The sequence below is a fragment of the Heptranchias perlo genome, chromosome 34, assembly GCF_035084215.1.
Source record: "Heptranchias perlo isolate sHepPer1 chromosome 34, sHepPer1.hap1, whole genome shotgun sequence".
Taxonomy (NCBI): Eukaryota; Metazoa; Chordata; class Chondrichthyes; order Hexanchiformes; family Hexanchidae; genus Heptranchias; species Heptranchias perlo.
The window spans coordinates 1,878,845-1,894,328 of record NC_090358.1 but is presented as its reverse complement, the minus strand read 5'-3'; the positions used below and the strand labels follow the sequence as shown (position 1 = coordinate 1,894,328).

The 15,484-nt window shown below is 42.6% G+C and overlaps 1 protein-coding gene across 4 annotated transcripts in view; it reads left to right on the top strand.

Annotated features, from left to right (window-relative positions):
• The window catches only part of megf11 (multiple EGF-like-domains 11), a 306,970-nt gene that overhangs the window by 196,985 nt on the left and 94,501 nt on the right, over positions 1-15,484 (top strand). For all 4 annotated transcript variants that reach the window (XM_067971262.1, XM_067971264.1, XM_067971261.1 and 1 more), the window contains 2 exons: positions 12,311-12,557; positions 15,162-15,282. In XM_067971262.1, coding sequence (XP_067827363.1) covers positions 12,311-12,557; positions 15,162-15,282 — 368 coding nt within the window. The remainder of the gene's footprint in view (positions 1-12,310; positions 12,558-15,161; positions 15,283-15,484) is intronic.

Genomic DNA, 15,484 nt, shown 5'->3' with positions numbered 1-15,484 from the left:
AATAACCCATTTATGCCTACTCTCTGTTTCCTGCTAGCTAACTAATCCTTTATCCATGCTAATATATTACCCCCACAGCATGAGCTCTTATTTTGTGTAATAGCATTGAAACATGGAAAATAGGAGCCTGCTGCACCATTCAAAATGATCATGGCTGATTGTCTAACTCAGTACCCTGTTCCCGCTTTTTCTCCATATCCCTTGATCCCTTTAGCATTAAGAAATAGATCTATCTCCTTCTTGAATACATCCAATGACTTGGCCTCCACTGCCTTCTGTGGTAGAGAATTCCACAGGTTCACCACCCTCTGAGTGAAGAAATTTCTCCTCATCTCGGTTCTAAATGGCATACCCCATATCCTGAGACTGTGACCCCCTGGTTCTGGACTCCCCAGCTATCGGGAACATCTTCCCTGCATCTAGTCTGTCTAGTCATGTTAAAATTTTATATGTTTCGATGAGATCACCTCTCATTCTTCTAAACTCCAGTGAATATAGACCTAGTCGACCCAATCTCTCCTCATACGTTGGTCCTGCCATCCCAGGAATCAGTCTGGTAAACCTTTGTTGCACTCCCTTCATGGCAAGGACATCCTTCCTCAGATAAGGAGACCAAAACTGCACACAGTACTCCAGATGTGGTCTCACCAAGGCCCTGTGTAACTGCAGTAAGACATCCCTGCTCCTGTACTCAAATCCTCTTGCAATGAAGGCCAACATACCATTTGCCTTCCTAACTGCTTGCTGCACCTGAATGCTCGCTTTCAGCGACTGGTGTGCAAGGACACCCAGGACTCGTTGCACCTCCCCTTTTCCCAATCTATCACCATTCAGATAATCTGCCTTTTTGTTTTTACAACCAAAGTGGATAACCTCACATTTATCCACATTATACTGCATCTGCCATGTTCTTGCCCACTTACCCAACTTGTCTAAATCACATTGGAGCCTCTTTGCATCCTCCTCACAGCTCACATTCCACCCCAGCTTTGTGTCGTCTGCAAACTTGGAAATGTTACATTCAGTTCCCTCATCCAAATCATTGATATATATTGTGAATAGCTGGAGCCCAAGCACTGATCCCTGTGGAACCCCACTAGTCACTGCCTGCCACCTGGAAAAAGACCCATTTATTCTTACTCTCTGTTTCCTGTCTGTCAACCAATTCTCAATCCATGCCAGTATATTCCCCCCAATCCCATGTGCTTTAATTTTGCACACTACCCTCTTGTGTGGGACCTTATCAAAAGCCTTCTGAAAATCCAAATACACCACATCCACTGGTTGTCCCCTATCTATTCTACTAGTTACATCCTCAAAAAACTCCAGTAGATTTGTTCAGCATGATTTCCCTTTCATAAATCCATGCTGACTTTGTCCAATCCGTTAATGCCCTCCAAGTGTTCTGTTATCACATCTTTTATAGTGGACTCTGGCATTTCCCCCACTACTGATGTTAGGCTAACTGGTTTGTAATTCCCTGTGTTTTCTCTCCCTCCTTTTTTAAATACTGAGGTTACATTTGCCACCCTCCAATCTGTAGGAACTGTTCCAGAGTCAATAAAATTTTGGAAGATGATCACCAATGCATCCACTATTTCCAGGGCCACTTCCTTTAGTACTCTGGGATGTAGATTATCAGGCCCTGGGGATTTGTCAGCCTTTAGCCCCATTAATTTCCCTAGCATTTTTTTTTACTAATATTGGTTTCCTTCAGTTCCTCCCTCTCACTAGACCCTTGGTTCCCTAACATTTCTGGCAGGTTATTTGTATCTTCCTTTGTGAAGACAGAACTTGTTCTTCCATTTCTTTGTTCCCCATTATAATTTCCCCCATTTCTGACTATAAGGGACCTACATTTGTCTTCACTAATCTTTTTCTCTTGACATATTTATCGAAGCTTTTACAGTCAGTTTTTATGTTCCCTGCTAGTTTACTCTCATACACTATTTTTCCCCTCTTAATCAATCTCTTTGTCCTTCTTTGCTGAATTCTGAACTGCTCCCAATCCTCAGGCTTGCTGCTTTTTCTGCCAATTTTATATGCCTCCTCTTTGGATCTAATACTATCCCTAATTTCTTTTGTAAGCCACGGTTGAGCCACCTTTCCTGTTTTATTTTTGCACCAGACAGGAATGAATAATTGTTGTAATTCCTGCGCATGTTCTTAAAATATTAGCCATTGCCTATCCACCGTCATCCCTTTTAGTAAAGTTCCCCAATCTATCATAGCCAACTCGCACCTCATACTTTCATAATTTCCTTTATTTAGATTCAGGACCCTAGTTTTGGATTCAGGCTTTTGACAAGGTGCCTTTGATGTGGCACCTTGTCAAAAGCCTTCTGGAAATCCAAGTACGCCACATCCACAGGATCCCCTTTATCCACGTTGCTTGTTACTTCCTCAAACAACTCTAATAAATTAGTCAAGCCTCAATATTAAGTCATGTTTGTGCCAATATGTTGAGAGGAAAATCTTCTAATCAGTATGCTGAAAGTCTTCACAACCTGTTATAAACAATACTACTTACAACAATACTACATACAACAATACTACATACAACAATACTACATACAACAATACTACATACAACAATACTACATACAACAATACTACATACAACTTATAACATTGTTATATTGAGGCCATGGAGTTTGGCACATTTAATTTTGGTGGAGGAAAGCATATTTTAATTCCAGCAAGTCATTAGTCAGTTTAAATGTTTCCACTTTGTTTTCACTGTTATAATAGCCCAAAGGGGAGGAAATTGTTCCATATGGGACAGGAAATTTAACATCTTCCTCAGATTAACAAAACTATTGCAAAGTAAACTGTGTATGATCCATCAGGAAGAGCAAACTGAATGAGACAAATGGTCTTTTCTGAGTTCATATTTTCATTTAGCAAATCATAGTTACTGCATTGAAAATTATGTTGTATAATATTTGTTCACTATAGGTTCAACAGTGCTCTGAAACTCAGTGCTTCTTCAGTCTAATGCTGGGTTCCCCACCCACGTAATCAACAACCAATATCAGAGCAGTTTTTTGCCACATAATGTAAATGACTGAACTCTGATGCATTGCTCATTCGTGAAACCGCATTGATTGTAAGGGATGACTCACTGCGGTGGTTTAAATGGGGACAACTCTCAGCATTGAGGGTGGGGGGAAGGATACCTGAACAGAGACATAGAGCTTAATTTTAAACTTAAATTGCGGGTGCGTTGGGGGCGGGGGGCTGTGAAAATTGCAGAAATGCAGAGCGGGATCAGAAGCCGGCTCCAACCCGCCAACTTCCGAGTTTCCCACAGACGCACCTGTGTGCACACGGGCGTCCCAAATCTACCCAAATGTACCTCATTGAGGTACTTAAAGCACTTTACTTGTGACATATTAGGTAGTAAGAACGATTTTTAACTTACCTGGGCGGCTTTCCCACGGCTTCTGATTCATGCCTGCTAAAACCAGGCGGAGGTCGGAGGTGGTGGGGGGAGACAATGGGGCAGAAACCAGGTGTGAAGGGCCGGATCAGGGAAAAAGAAACAAAATAAATTAAATAACAAACCATTGCACAAAGTTAAAACACAAAATCAATCTATCTTTTCACCCTGCTCCGATGTCCAATGTCTCCCTCTCTGATCTCCCCCTCTTCACCCCCTGCGATGTCCCCCCGATCTTCCCATCTTCACCCCCCCGCGATGTCCCCCCTGATCTCCCCCTCTTCACCCTCCCCCCCGCGATGTCCCGCTCTCCCTCCTCGATGTCTCCCCAATCTCCCCCTCTTCACCCCCTCCCGATCTTCCCCTCTCCCTCCCCGATCTTCCACTCTCTTCCCCACCCCCTCCCCCCCCGGATCTTCTGTTCCAGCACCGGATGATGTCTCGCTCTCTCTCTTTCTCCCCTTCAACCCCTCCCCACTCCCCCCCGTTGTTGCAGCTCCTGTCGGCAGCCAGCCTGTCAATCAGGCTGGCAGCCGGGCGTGAAACCCGGAAAGAACTTTAATCATCATCAATTAAATTATGATCACGTCAGAAACGGTAAGCTTTTTTTATTTGGGTTTGCCACACGCACCTTCACCCCCCCATCAACCCGCCACCATTTCAAAATTGAGCCCATAGTTTCAGGATGCTGGGCCTAACTAAAGCCTAGTTTTATGGCACATTACTCTTAATCAGCCATGGTAGATTTTTGTTGTATATCCTGCAAACCAATTACCACTGTGTCACCAGGATGCCCTTATTTAAATTACCATAATTGCTAAACCAATTGGCTAGGCGGAATGCTGCAGACAGTAATTACAAAACTTTGAAAAATGTCACCTTTTACTTCAAAATGTTGCTTACCTGCCAGTTTTTAAGATAATTTTTCTTGCCTTGTGGGATGTATTGACCGTGAAAGGTAAAAAGGTCATGAAGGAGGCTCATTACAGATCTGAGCTTAACTTAGAGACAATATTCCTAATTCCTACAGTAATATAGAATCAGACTTGAGAAAACTTATTGTTAAAACAGTAAATATACAAGATATTTAAAATGCGATTAATGTAGTATATGAACTCAGAATGCATAAACCATATTGAGTGCAGGTAGGAGTGGGATTATTGTATATCAGACCTCTTGAACTTTTGTAGTTGGAGTTGTTGAGAAAATTGGGAGGAAAATATAGGCAGATTGTCTTGAGTTCTGTGTGGTCAGGTGATGGGTTTGGGCAGGAGGCTGACAAGCGTTATGTAAATCATTCCTGACTTTAAAGTGCCTTTGAGCCACCCATGCACTGATCCCACCTCCTGTTAAAATTGAACACATAAGATACAGTATAATGGCCACCAGCGATCCTTCAGTGCCTGATCTAATTTTATTCTTCCTATGTGAACATAGTCAGTGAGGTGTGTCAGCTGTGGCTCAATGGGTAGCACTCTCGCTTCTGAGTCAAAGGTCATGGGTTCAAGTCCCACTCCAGCCAGGGGAAACAGCCCCTCAACATCTACCCTATCAAGCCCTTCAATGAGATCACCTCTCATTCTTCTAAACTTTCCTACATTATGACAGTGAGTACACTTCAAAAGTACTTCATTGGCTGTAAAGCGCATCGGGAAATCCTGAGGTTGTGAAAGACGCTATATAAATACAAGTCTTTCTTCTTCTATTGTTCCATAGAGGGCATCACAGCTAACCCCCAATTCTGTCCTTGTCTGACACACACACAGCTCTTCCAGCAGCGACCAATGGCTAATAAACAGGAACACGAACTCTGGGTGAATTTCCCCATCTCTAGCACAGGCCGATTGTGCCATCCCTAGTGTTTCCTCAGCTGAGATCAGTCTTTCAGAAAGTTTACTGCTAGTAGACAGTTACTAAGATGCTTTATCAAACCATCTGTCAGTGGGCGCTGCCGTTCAGTTCAATAATATAAGAATGTATTGTACCACTGGAGGGTAGGATGCAGGATTTGTATACAATGAGTTCCCAGATTTTGCCTACCTGGCTGTGCAGTTGGATCTTCCTGTGCTGATCCCTGGACAAGAAGGGAGAATGGAAGCTGCTCCCATCATCTGCAACTGCCATTCTTGTAGTTGGTCACTTGGAGATTAGTGACAGCCATGGACAGTTGCCCAGCTAAGCTCACAATCTTATTTTTATTTCCCTTCCCTTCCTCTAAAGAAGTGTCTCACTCCCTTTGATGATAATCTTCCCCTGATGGTATGGCCAATGTCAGGAAATTCAGTGGCGTGGGATTAGGAATCACACATTACAATCATTACATTTTTAAATCCAAATACAGTCATGCCAAGTCATAGGAAATCCAGAGTATAAATGGTGTGGCCGGTTGGTTATAGTCAGCCCCATTTAAATGCAAACCTGACCCGTATTTAGTTCTGACCAAAGGAAAGAATTCCAATGGACAGTCAACCTCCTTATTCACTGTTTTTGTGTAAGATTCCTGATCCAAGCTTAAAATTTCAATAGAAAAACCTGATCAAGCATAAAAAAATCAGTGATTTATTCTGTTTTTAATGCTCAGCAGAGCAAATATAGTTAATCCACTGCCAAATATCACCAAAACTCAGCAGCACATTTTGCAAGTCCAATCACAGCTGTTCAAAATATATTTCTGTGGAGTGTTTTCTCTGTTTCTTCAGTCTCATTAAATGATTGATACACTGAGCTGTATTAAAACAATTTGCAAATTAGCTGCTTTTACTTGCAGCTTGTAAAAACCCTGATTTCAGCACGAACACTCCATGGCAAAGCTAGTTATATATTTCACTATCATTCAACTGTATTATATTTGTACAACTTGTGGAGTATACATTGTAAGCATTTGTGACTTGATGTGCTCAGTGAGTTATTCCTTCAGGTCCACTAATCACATCACACCAGTAACTCCTTGGGCTAATGTCTGTTGGTAGATCTCTTGTGGCATTTCTCCTGGTGAGTCAGAGGATACACTGAAATGTGACAGGAAATAGGTGTGACACAGGACACAAAATGTTTAATTATATATTGAATGTATTATACTAGTGAATCTCCCATGGCCTAGCTCACGGTTAAGAAAGTAGCTGCTGAGGGATGCAACTCTGTGACTCCCTTTCCATCCCCTCCACCCATCCCTTATGCTTTCCCCGTACCTCCTCGCTCCCATCACATCGTTTACCCCATCACCTCACTTTCCTACCACCCTGTTAATTCCAAAGTTATCCTTAGTCACTCCCATCAATACCACTGCTTATTCCCCTTTAAACCATCTGCTCAGCCTTTGTATCCTCCTTTCATGTCACTCCCTTGTCACTCATTTCACCTTTAATCTTCCATCCACTTTTCCCTCACTCCCACTTGTGACTTCCAAGGGAAAGCGGTGAGAGGCCAAAGGTCCCCTCACCCTTAACTTGTTTCCTTCTTTATAGTATCCCCTTCTATCTGTATCCTTAGTGTAAGTGTTCAATCTGTCGAAGCCTGGTTATTCGTTGAAACTGAACAGGCTACGCCCAGTATCATCTGGTGGTCCAGCCAAAGAGGAGCCCAGCAGGCAAGTTTTAATTTATTTTTGTGGAACCCGGGAGACGCAGGAGTTCTCCTCCGATCTCACAAAAGCAACCTTGGCCTCAGCCGCACCAGGTCCTCCCCCGCCAAGCCCACACCTACCTTCTTCCAGCCCGGAGGCAGGCCAGGCTGCCCAATATTGCAGTGGCCCAAAGCCGGTGAGCTCCCTGGGCGCTTGTTTCACACCGCTCAGCGGGACAATCTATCTCATGCGACACTTCTACTTCCCCGGTGGCCATTCCCATGGCCTCTTCAGGTGATTTATACTGAATTACGGATAGTTTTTTTGCGCTAACTCTCATTAGGAACTTGGTTGAAGCTATTCTAAACTCACTTTACCACAGACTTTTGCAGCCATTGGAGGTGAAGATTTTCATCCCATCGGTCTGGACCAAATATGAGTGCGGGTCCAAGAAACGTAAGCTACTGACTGAAAGTGTGCGAATGGACTATGAATGTCCAAGCTGCACTCAGTAAAAAATAAAACAAGTTCTTAACTAAATCTGAATGAAAATTAAAAGAAAATAAAAATGTATCCGGATATGCTAATATTTGATATTACATCAAAAAGTTGCTACCTGCAGCAATTTTGTTAGCCTGTGACTTTAGTAACAGTTTGACACAGCACTTTCTCTGGTTTAATACTGCCATCACATTGACTTATTCACCCCAAGCCAATTTAAGAACAATATTGAATCTGCTAACTTGGGAATATTTGAATTATTGGCCCTTTACTTTCATGTTTTCACAGATTTCTGAGCTAGGGATTGACGTGCTTTGATTAATACATAGTGCAGAACCATTTCTATGATAAATGAATCATATAACTACATAGTCATCTCTTACTACTACCCATCAATATCAACAAGTTCTGTAATTTTCAAATTAAAGTTTAATTATCCTTAATTGCTTTTTCAAATCTTAAAAATACCTTCAATCACTAGGATAGGGAAAAAATTAGGATGTTTTACTCATACCAACTGTGTTCTATCTAATTACATTTTTCTTTTCAAAATGTTGACATATAACTGTCTATTTTAACATTATCATTTCCTATTCTGAAATCACTCTAGATCAAAGCAGTGGTCAGTGCACAGCTAAAAATGTATGCACCTGACCCTCCTTTAGAATCCCCAACATAATTCTCCATGAATTTCTCATGATTGACCTTTTAACACGGCCTTAGCAAGCAAAAAGCTTTCTTTTTCACAAATGTCCCTCAGCCTGTTTTTAAAAGGAGCACGCCTCCGAGTGCTACCTATGAACAAATAGTTCATCAGCTCCTTCTATCAATATTCAACTACTGTTTACACAAACCTACTTTATTGATTAATTTAGCAAACAGAGGAAAATATGGCCTCACTCATCAGTTAAATCATTAAGCTTTGTTTACAAGGATAAGTTCAAGTGTGGAGCCCCAGTAGGTAGGAGCACCAATAGGAGAGAGGCCATAAAACTAAGACTTGATTCTCCAAAATGCATTCATGTGTAGTGAGTCTGCTTACCGGAAACCTCTCCTTGACTTTTCAAAAGTAGGAAAGGGATATTTAAAATTGGTTAGGCAGAGGTACACGATGGCATATGTTAGAACCCCAACCTACTTATGGTTTCCAACTCTGGCTGGATGTATTCCTGGAGGTTTCATCACATGACCTCCAACTGCCAGCCCCCGTTGGTCACCCAATATGTCCATCCTTGTGGTGCACCGCCTTCCCGACCCAATTGGAAAGTGAACAGACTCTTCATTACCCGATTGGATGATTCTTGACTGTCAGTCAAACAGGTTTTTCTTTCCCATCCTTTAGATGGTTTCAATGTTCAGCTGTCCGGTGGGGTTATATTCTTTTTCTTAATTTAGATTTTTGGTGAATGTTTTTTGTGCTGATCAAAGTGAAGGATGACAGCTCTGAGAAGCGGAAGAACATTTTCCACTTTTGGCATCCATTGTCTGCATCAAACATCAAGTCAGCTATAAAACAACTTGGATGAAAGATAAAGCTTTCCAAAACAGAACAAAGATTCACTGCTGCACATTGTGAGCTTTGTGTCAAACTTACAAAATTACTGCCACGTTGTGTGAAATTTGGTGCTGTGTCCTTGTACTCAACAGGACCAGATTGAGACTGACCCAGGCTCATGTCAGCAAGTAGACAGAGATGGGGAGACTTTCATTCATCAGTCTGAGCTGGATTTGAACCCGCATTACCAAGGTGAAAGGCCAGTCTGCTAATCTACTACAACATCCAGTCACAGTACACGATTCATCTGAGCAAAAATAATCTGTAATCACAGGGAGAAGTGTCAATGATTAGCTGGCTGGAGCTATGCTCATAATGCGATAAGAATGAAGACTTCCATTTGTATTGTAGCATGTTAAGCTGTCCCTGCTTATCTGTTTTATGCCTATCATAATCAGATAAATTGCATAATAAATAATTGTCTGAAAATTAAAAGTTCCACACAGGGCTAAGTGGATCAACTAACTGCCTCATTCAAGACCAAAACCAAATGGGTGACTATTCTGATCACTCATCCTTCTTGCCTGAGCTGACTATCTCTGGATAAGATGGCCGCTTCATCCTCATTAAGGCCCAACCAACATTTTCGACACGGTGCCCAAAACACAGATTCATCCAGATTTTCCACTGTGACTTTCCTAACATTGAGGCACCCCATACAGGGGGCAGAGAGATACTGAGAGAATCCCCCACAAAATAACAGAGTGTCTGCAGAGGCAGGATACCTCAGAAAGTAGCCATAGCAGTCTGTGACTTGGCCTTGTAGATGTACAGCAGGTCCATGTCCCATAGGGAAAGGGTTTATCTTCTGCTCAAACCCACACAAGCTGTACCGTCAACTAAATGACTTATTTCTGAAATTGTCCCACTAGCTGCATGTTATTGGCATCCATTGTCTGCATCAAACATTAAATCAGCGATAAAACAGCTCAGATAAAACATTTCCAACAGGGAAAAAAGTCCATCCATCCACCATATGCCTGTCATCCTCCATGATAAGCTATCTTACATCCTTCCCACCCCAATCCCACTCAGCAACAGCAACACAAACCCAATTACGCTTAAATTTCCAGGTGATTTGCAGAACGCGGAGCTGGGGGTCCAAAAATTGGGGGTCCAGGGATTGAGGGGCAGGTAAATTGGGGGTCGGGGACAAGAGATCGGGGGTCGGGTCCAGGAGATCTGGGGTCTTGGCTGGGAGTGGGGGAAGGCAGGGGGAGGGAGTGGCAGTGATTAGTTCCTTTAATGTGGGCTCCACATTCAGTTAAGTTACTTACCTTCTTGGTTGGACCTAGCAGGCGATCCCTAGGCCTGGGTGTCCCTGAGTGGTAATGGTGCTGGCTGCCTCAGGGGAAACCAGTTTCAGGGAGGGGACCTCAAACAGGCATTAGGTCCTTTGCATATTCAAATAAGGGGTGTAACGCCTGATTCAGGCGTGGGTCAAGGATGCATATTTTTTGTCCTTACCCAATATGGCGGGTGGTGCACTTCAAGCCAGAAATGTGTGCACATTTCCTGCCTGCCATATTGGGGCCTTAGTAGTTCGGGTAGCGCCTAAAAAAAAAAGGCGTTGCATGGACCAATCTCTAGGCAAGGTGCAAACGTGTGTGAGATACAAGGAGAGTGAGAGAGTGAGAGTCGATTGGGCTGCAGAGAGATACCTCAGTTTGGATTGCAGCATCCTATAAAACAGAAGTGGTGTAAATGGGAAATGATTAGCTGGCCAGAGCTATGCTCATAGTGCAATAAGAATGAAGACTTCCATTTGTGTTATGACATGTTAAGTTGTCCCTGCCTATCTGTTTTATGCCTATCATAATCAGATAAATTGTATATTAAATAATTGTATGAAAATTAAAAGTTCCAAAACCAAATGGGTGACTATTCTGATCACTTATCCTGGAGATTCAGGCCCTTCATAAAGCAAGACACACACTGTGTAAATCATTGCTCCCGCACAAACTGTTCTCAGTATGGACTGATGCTCATTCTTTGTTATTTGTTTACCCAAAAACCCTAAAATGTAATGGATTGAGTACTGTATTCTTTTCATCTATACACAAGCATTTATTGTATTAAGAACCTTATGATCTGTAATACAAGTTTACAAATACAGAGCTATGGAAATAAAACATCTTTTGTGTTGCATTTTACGCACAAAAAACTTGCCAACTTATGGCTTTATTTTTATTTTGCTGACCACAAAAGCTGTGTGTGACTCAAACTGTTTAAATATTGAACAGGAAATCATATTTCTCAAAAATCATTATTGAGGATTGCATTGGTACCAAATGAAATTACTGCGTACTTTGTTTTTTTGGTTCATGAGATGAGTCTCGTCTTTGCTGTGGATGGATCAGTTTCCCCACTGTTGCATCCGAGGACTAAAAGCAGTTTTATGTGTTACCAGTTTGTTAATAGGAGCACCAAGGTTTTGGCCGCTACAGGAACATAGGAACAGGAGGAGGGCACTCAGCCCCTCGAGCCTGTGCCGTCAATCAGTTAGATCGTGACTGATGTGTAGCTTAACTCTATTTATCCGTCTTGGTTCTGTAATCCTTAATACCCTTGCCTAACAAAAATCTAGAAATCCCAGCTTTGAAATTTTCAATTAATCCCCACCCTCATATATGAATTTATATAATTATAAATATATATTAACAAATGTCACTCTGGGTAGTGCCAGGCACCTCAAGCGCTGAACTGGTGACTGCTGACAGGGTTCACTCAGCCTTCCCTCCCTCGGAGGTGGTTAAATGAGTATGAGTATTAGCATGCGGGGGAGAGTGAAGGGCTGCAAGAGATTTCTGAGACTGTGCACAGTGCTTGTGCTGTCATAATATTATCTTTGGACATTCTTTGTTGCCAGCAATAGAAACCGAGACCGGCAGTACCTCATCTACCATATGGTGGAGATGCGATAAGATTCTCTCACTTGCTTTTCAGTGTATCACTCTCCCGTTTTTAATTGAAAAGTTTAAGCAGACGACCTTCTTCCAATCCTTCTGAAAAATTGGTAACTTGGAAATGTGTGAAAGCAATTTAGTTGACCCATCTTCTGATTTGTTTTTCCCTTTCTTCAAGTTGTAAAAGCTCTTCAGTTTCTCACTTTTGGTTGGTGACCTGACTGAGATGGGGGGAAGGTACCATGTGAATGCAGTATATTAGAATTTCATTGCACTACCCAGTCACATAAGTTGTCATAATAATGTAGCCCTTGCTATTTCAATGTGATTTTCCCCACACACAGGCTGTGACAGTGAACACTGGGGACCACACTGCAGTAACCCCTGCCAATGTCAAAACAGAGCACGGTGTAATCCCATCACTGGGGCCTGTGTCTGTGCTGATGGATATGAGGGATGGCGTTGTGAAGAACCCTGTGACCATGGGACTTACGGCAAAGGATGTCAGTATAAGTGTCAATGCCAAAACGGAGCCACGTGTGATCACGAGACTGGAGAATGCCATTGTTCTCCAGGTTACACCAGTGCCTTGTAAGTGCAAATCAAAGTTTTCTATATATATTTCCCCCCATGTTTTCCACAGTTCCAAATTACAATTTGGGATTATGTTTTGATTATATGTAGACTTTAAGTGCAATGTTGATGCACTAGTCAATCTTCACTGGAGCCAAGACCAAGTGCAGTGATCGGGTCAAACAGGGTTAGAAGGTGGGGGAGGAATAACTGAACAAGGTGGGGGAGGAGTGAAGAAGATGGGAGGGGGAAATAAATAGAGAGGAAGAGTGAGGGAGTCGAAGGAAGGGAAATGAAGAAGGTGGAGATAGCAGGATAAGGAAGGGAGACAGAGAATGGGGAGGGAGATTTGATGAGAGGGATGAGGAGAGCGGGGACAGGAATGGGAAGGAGGCCAGGGATGGGGGGCAGGGATGGGGTCGGGGGGACAGGAATAGGAAGAACGCCAGCGATAGGGTTGAGGGGAGATGGGTGTTGAGGGACAAGACAGGGGTGAAGGAGGGAGAGAGGTGAGGAGGGGAAGGGGAGAGGAATGGTCAAATGCTACTTTGTGGTGGAGCAGGGAACAGAATTTTTAACAAAAAGCTCCCACTTTTTGGTAGCACTGGAGAAACTCACAGAGAATCTCTAGCTCATTGAAGACAAAGCATTATGCATGATTCTGAGGAACCCAAGTCCCATGGGTTAGGTCTTTCCTGTAGACTAGTGTCTCTCCTGTAGAAAGATGTTCACATGTATCATATGTGAATGTATTGTTACTCATTAGAGACCAGCCTTCAGGCATTCCTTCATGTTTGTGCTTGGACGTCACTGCTTACCATCGGCCTCAAAATAAAAGCAGCAAAATAACGCAACAGAACCACGAGATGACAACAAATGTCAAAATAAGTGTCATTGGTCCAACAACATAATAAAATTAGAGTTGTTCTTCCTGTACTATATACATAGATATGTGACCAGAGTCATTTTGTAAAAAGCTTGCATGGAGCGTTGGCTGCATATAGGAGCTTAGTGTACATTGCCGTTGAAATATTTGAGCCATTAAACAGTAAGCAGGTGCTAAACCAGATGTACAAACTGATTAAAACTTAATTTGTAAACTAGTGGGGGTGAGATTGGACCCTGTGGCACCCCTTTGTCAGGTACAGAAAGGGGTAAAAGCATCAATTTCGCGGGGCTATGTCCCATGCCCGAATGGAGCCTGAAGTATGTCTGACACCAGATTGACTGCGGCAAAATATAGGCGTCCCTGGCGGCCACGTAAAACTAATGTTAGGCCCCTTGCATATGCATTAGTGGCCTAACACCTGTTTCACAATCTCACTCCGAAATGCGTCAGGACTGAGCAGATGCACTACGCTTGCTTCTCTCAGTTTTTCAGGTTCTTCTGCAGCCTAACCGGCACTCCTTAAAGGGACTGCTGGAGGCTGCCAATAAAAAGGTAAGCTTTTAAATTTTAACTTACCTTAATATGGTCCCATTCTCTTCCCCGGCCCCCCCCCCCCCCCCACCACCACCATCCCAGGACCTACCTGAGGTCCACCGTCGGTGTCACAAACGGCCCAAACTGGTATCCTCGAAACCGGCAAGCTGCATCACGATGCCCAATTGGCGTTCTCAGCTCGCTGGAATTATGTCGATGAGGCCCAAGGCCCAATTTTGGATGAGCCTTGGGCCTCCGACTTGTGCCGCGCGCTCTGAGCACCAACCATTACATGCCCAAAAACAGGCCTAAACAGATTTGACCACCTATGACTTTTCCTGTTGGGACCATGGAAATCGAGTGTGTGGAATGCAACTGGTCAGATTTGGGTAATAATGTAGGGTTCATATATCACTCAATCGCCTTTCAAGAGTTTTCCACTCTTGGAAGCTTTGGGTATTCTACTACCAAAGGAGATTAAATAAACGAGGAAGAATCTGTGATATAAAAATGGTCCAGAGGGCTTTTTCTCTTTCTGATTTTCTTATGTATCCTGTCCTTAACAATAACATATAACATCATGTATTGCTGAAACTGAGTTCCAAGGCTGATTCAATCGGATAGAATATATAGCATCATAAAACACTAAGCGCAAGCTTGTTACTAATCTGACAGTGTAAAAAATGTTATAAGCGTCTTCCAGTGTGTTATGATGCATGGTTTTAACAAGGGTAAAATGCAGAAAATAACATGCTGGCTTACTTTAGACAAGAATGCCCCTTACTTACTGGTTCAGTTAGTGTTTTTCTACATTACAACAGTGACTACACTTCCAAAGTAGTTCATTGCGCATCCTGGAGTCGTGAAAGGAGCTATATAAATGCAAGCTTTTCTTTCTTTCTTTCTCCTCTTTTTCTCTCTCTCTAATCCTGTGATCACACTAAAAGTATCGCCATGCACAAAACAGCCTGGTGTTAATATTACAGCAGACAGAAAATTCTTCTTGTTACGAATTTTATAGTGGAGCAAATGCACGCTGTCATATTCAATACCAGTTACATCCCACTGAGTTATTCATCGTACTAGATATATTTGCAAGAGAATACAACCCTATTCAGTAAAATTTTGTTGAACAGGAATCAGTATTGTTGGGTTCAGTGCTGTAATGACAAACAGTGTTGCCTACTCTTAATCTGCAGTTGTGAAGAGCGTTGTCCACTTGGCAGTCATGGAGCCCAGTGTGAGTTACGGTGCCCATGTCAGAATGGTGGCATATGCCACCACATCACCGGAGAGTGCTCCTGTCCGGCTGGATGGATGGTATGTAAAAAAAATAATAAAATTCCTCCATACTTTTGCCTTAATAAGGCAACCTTATTATCAGAGATATTGGTCATCCAATCAAGGTTAGATTAACGTCAATTGTAATGTTAGATTAATGTCCTGGACTTCTTAAGTAAAAACAGTAAATGCTTGAAATACACATCAGGTCAGTCAGCATCTGAAAGGAAAAGACAAATTA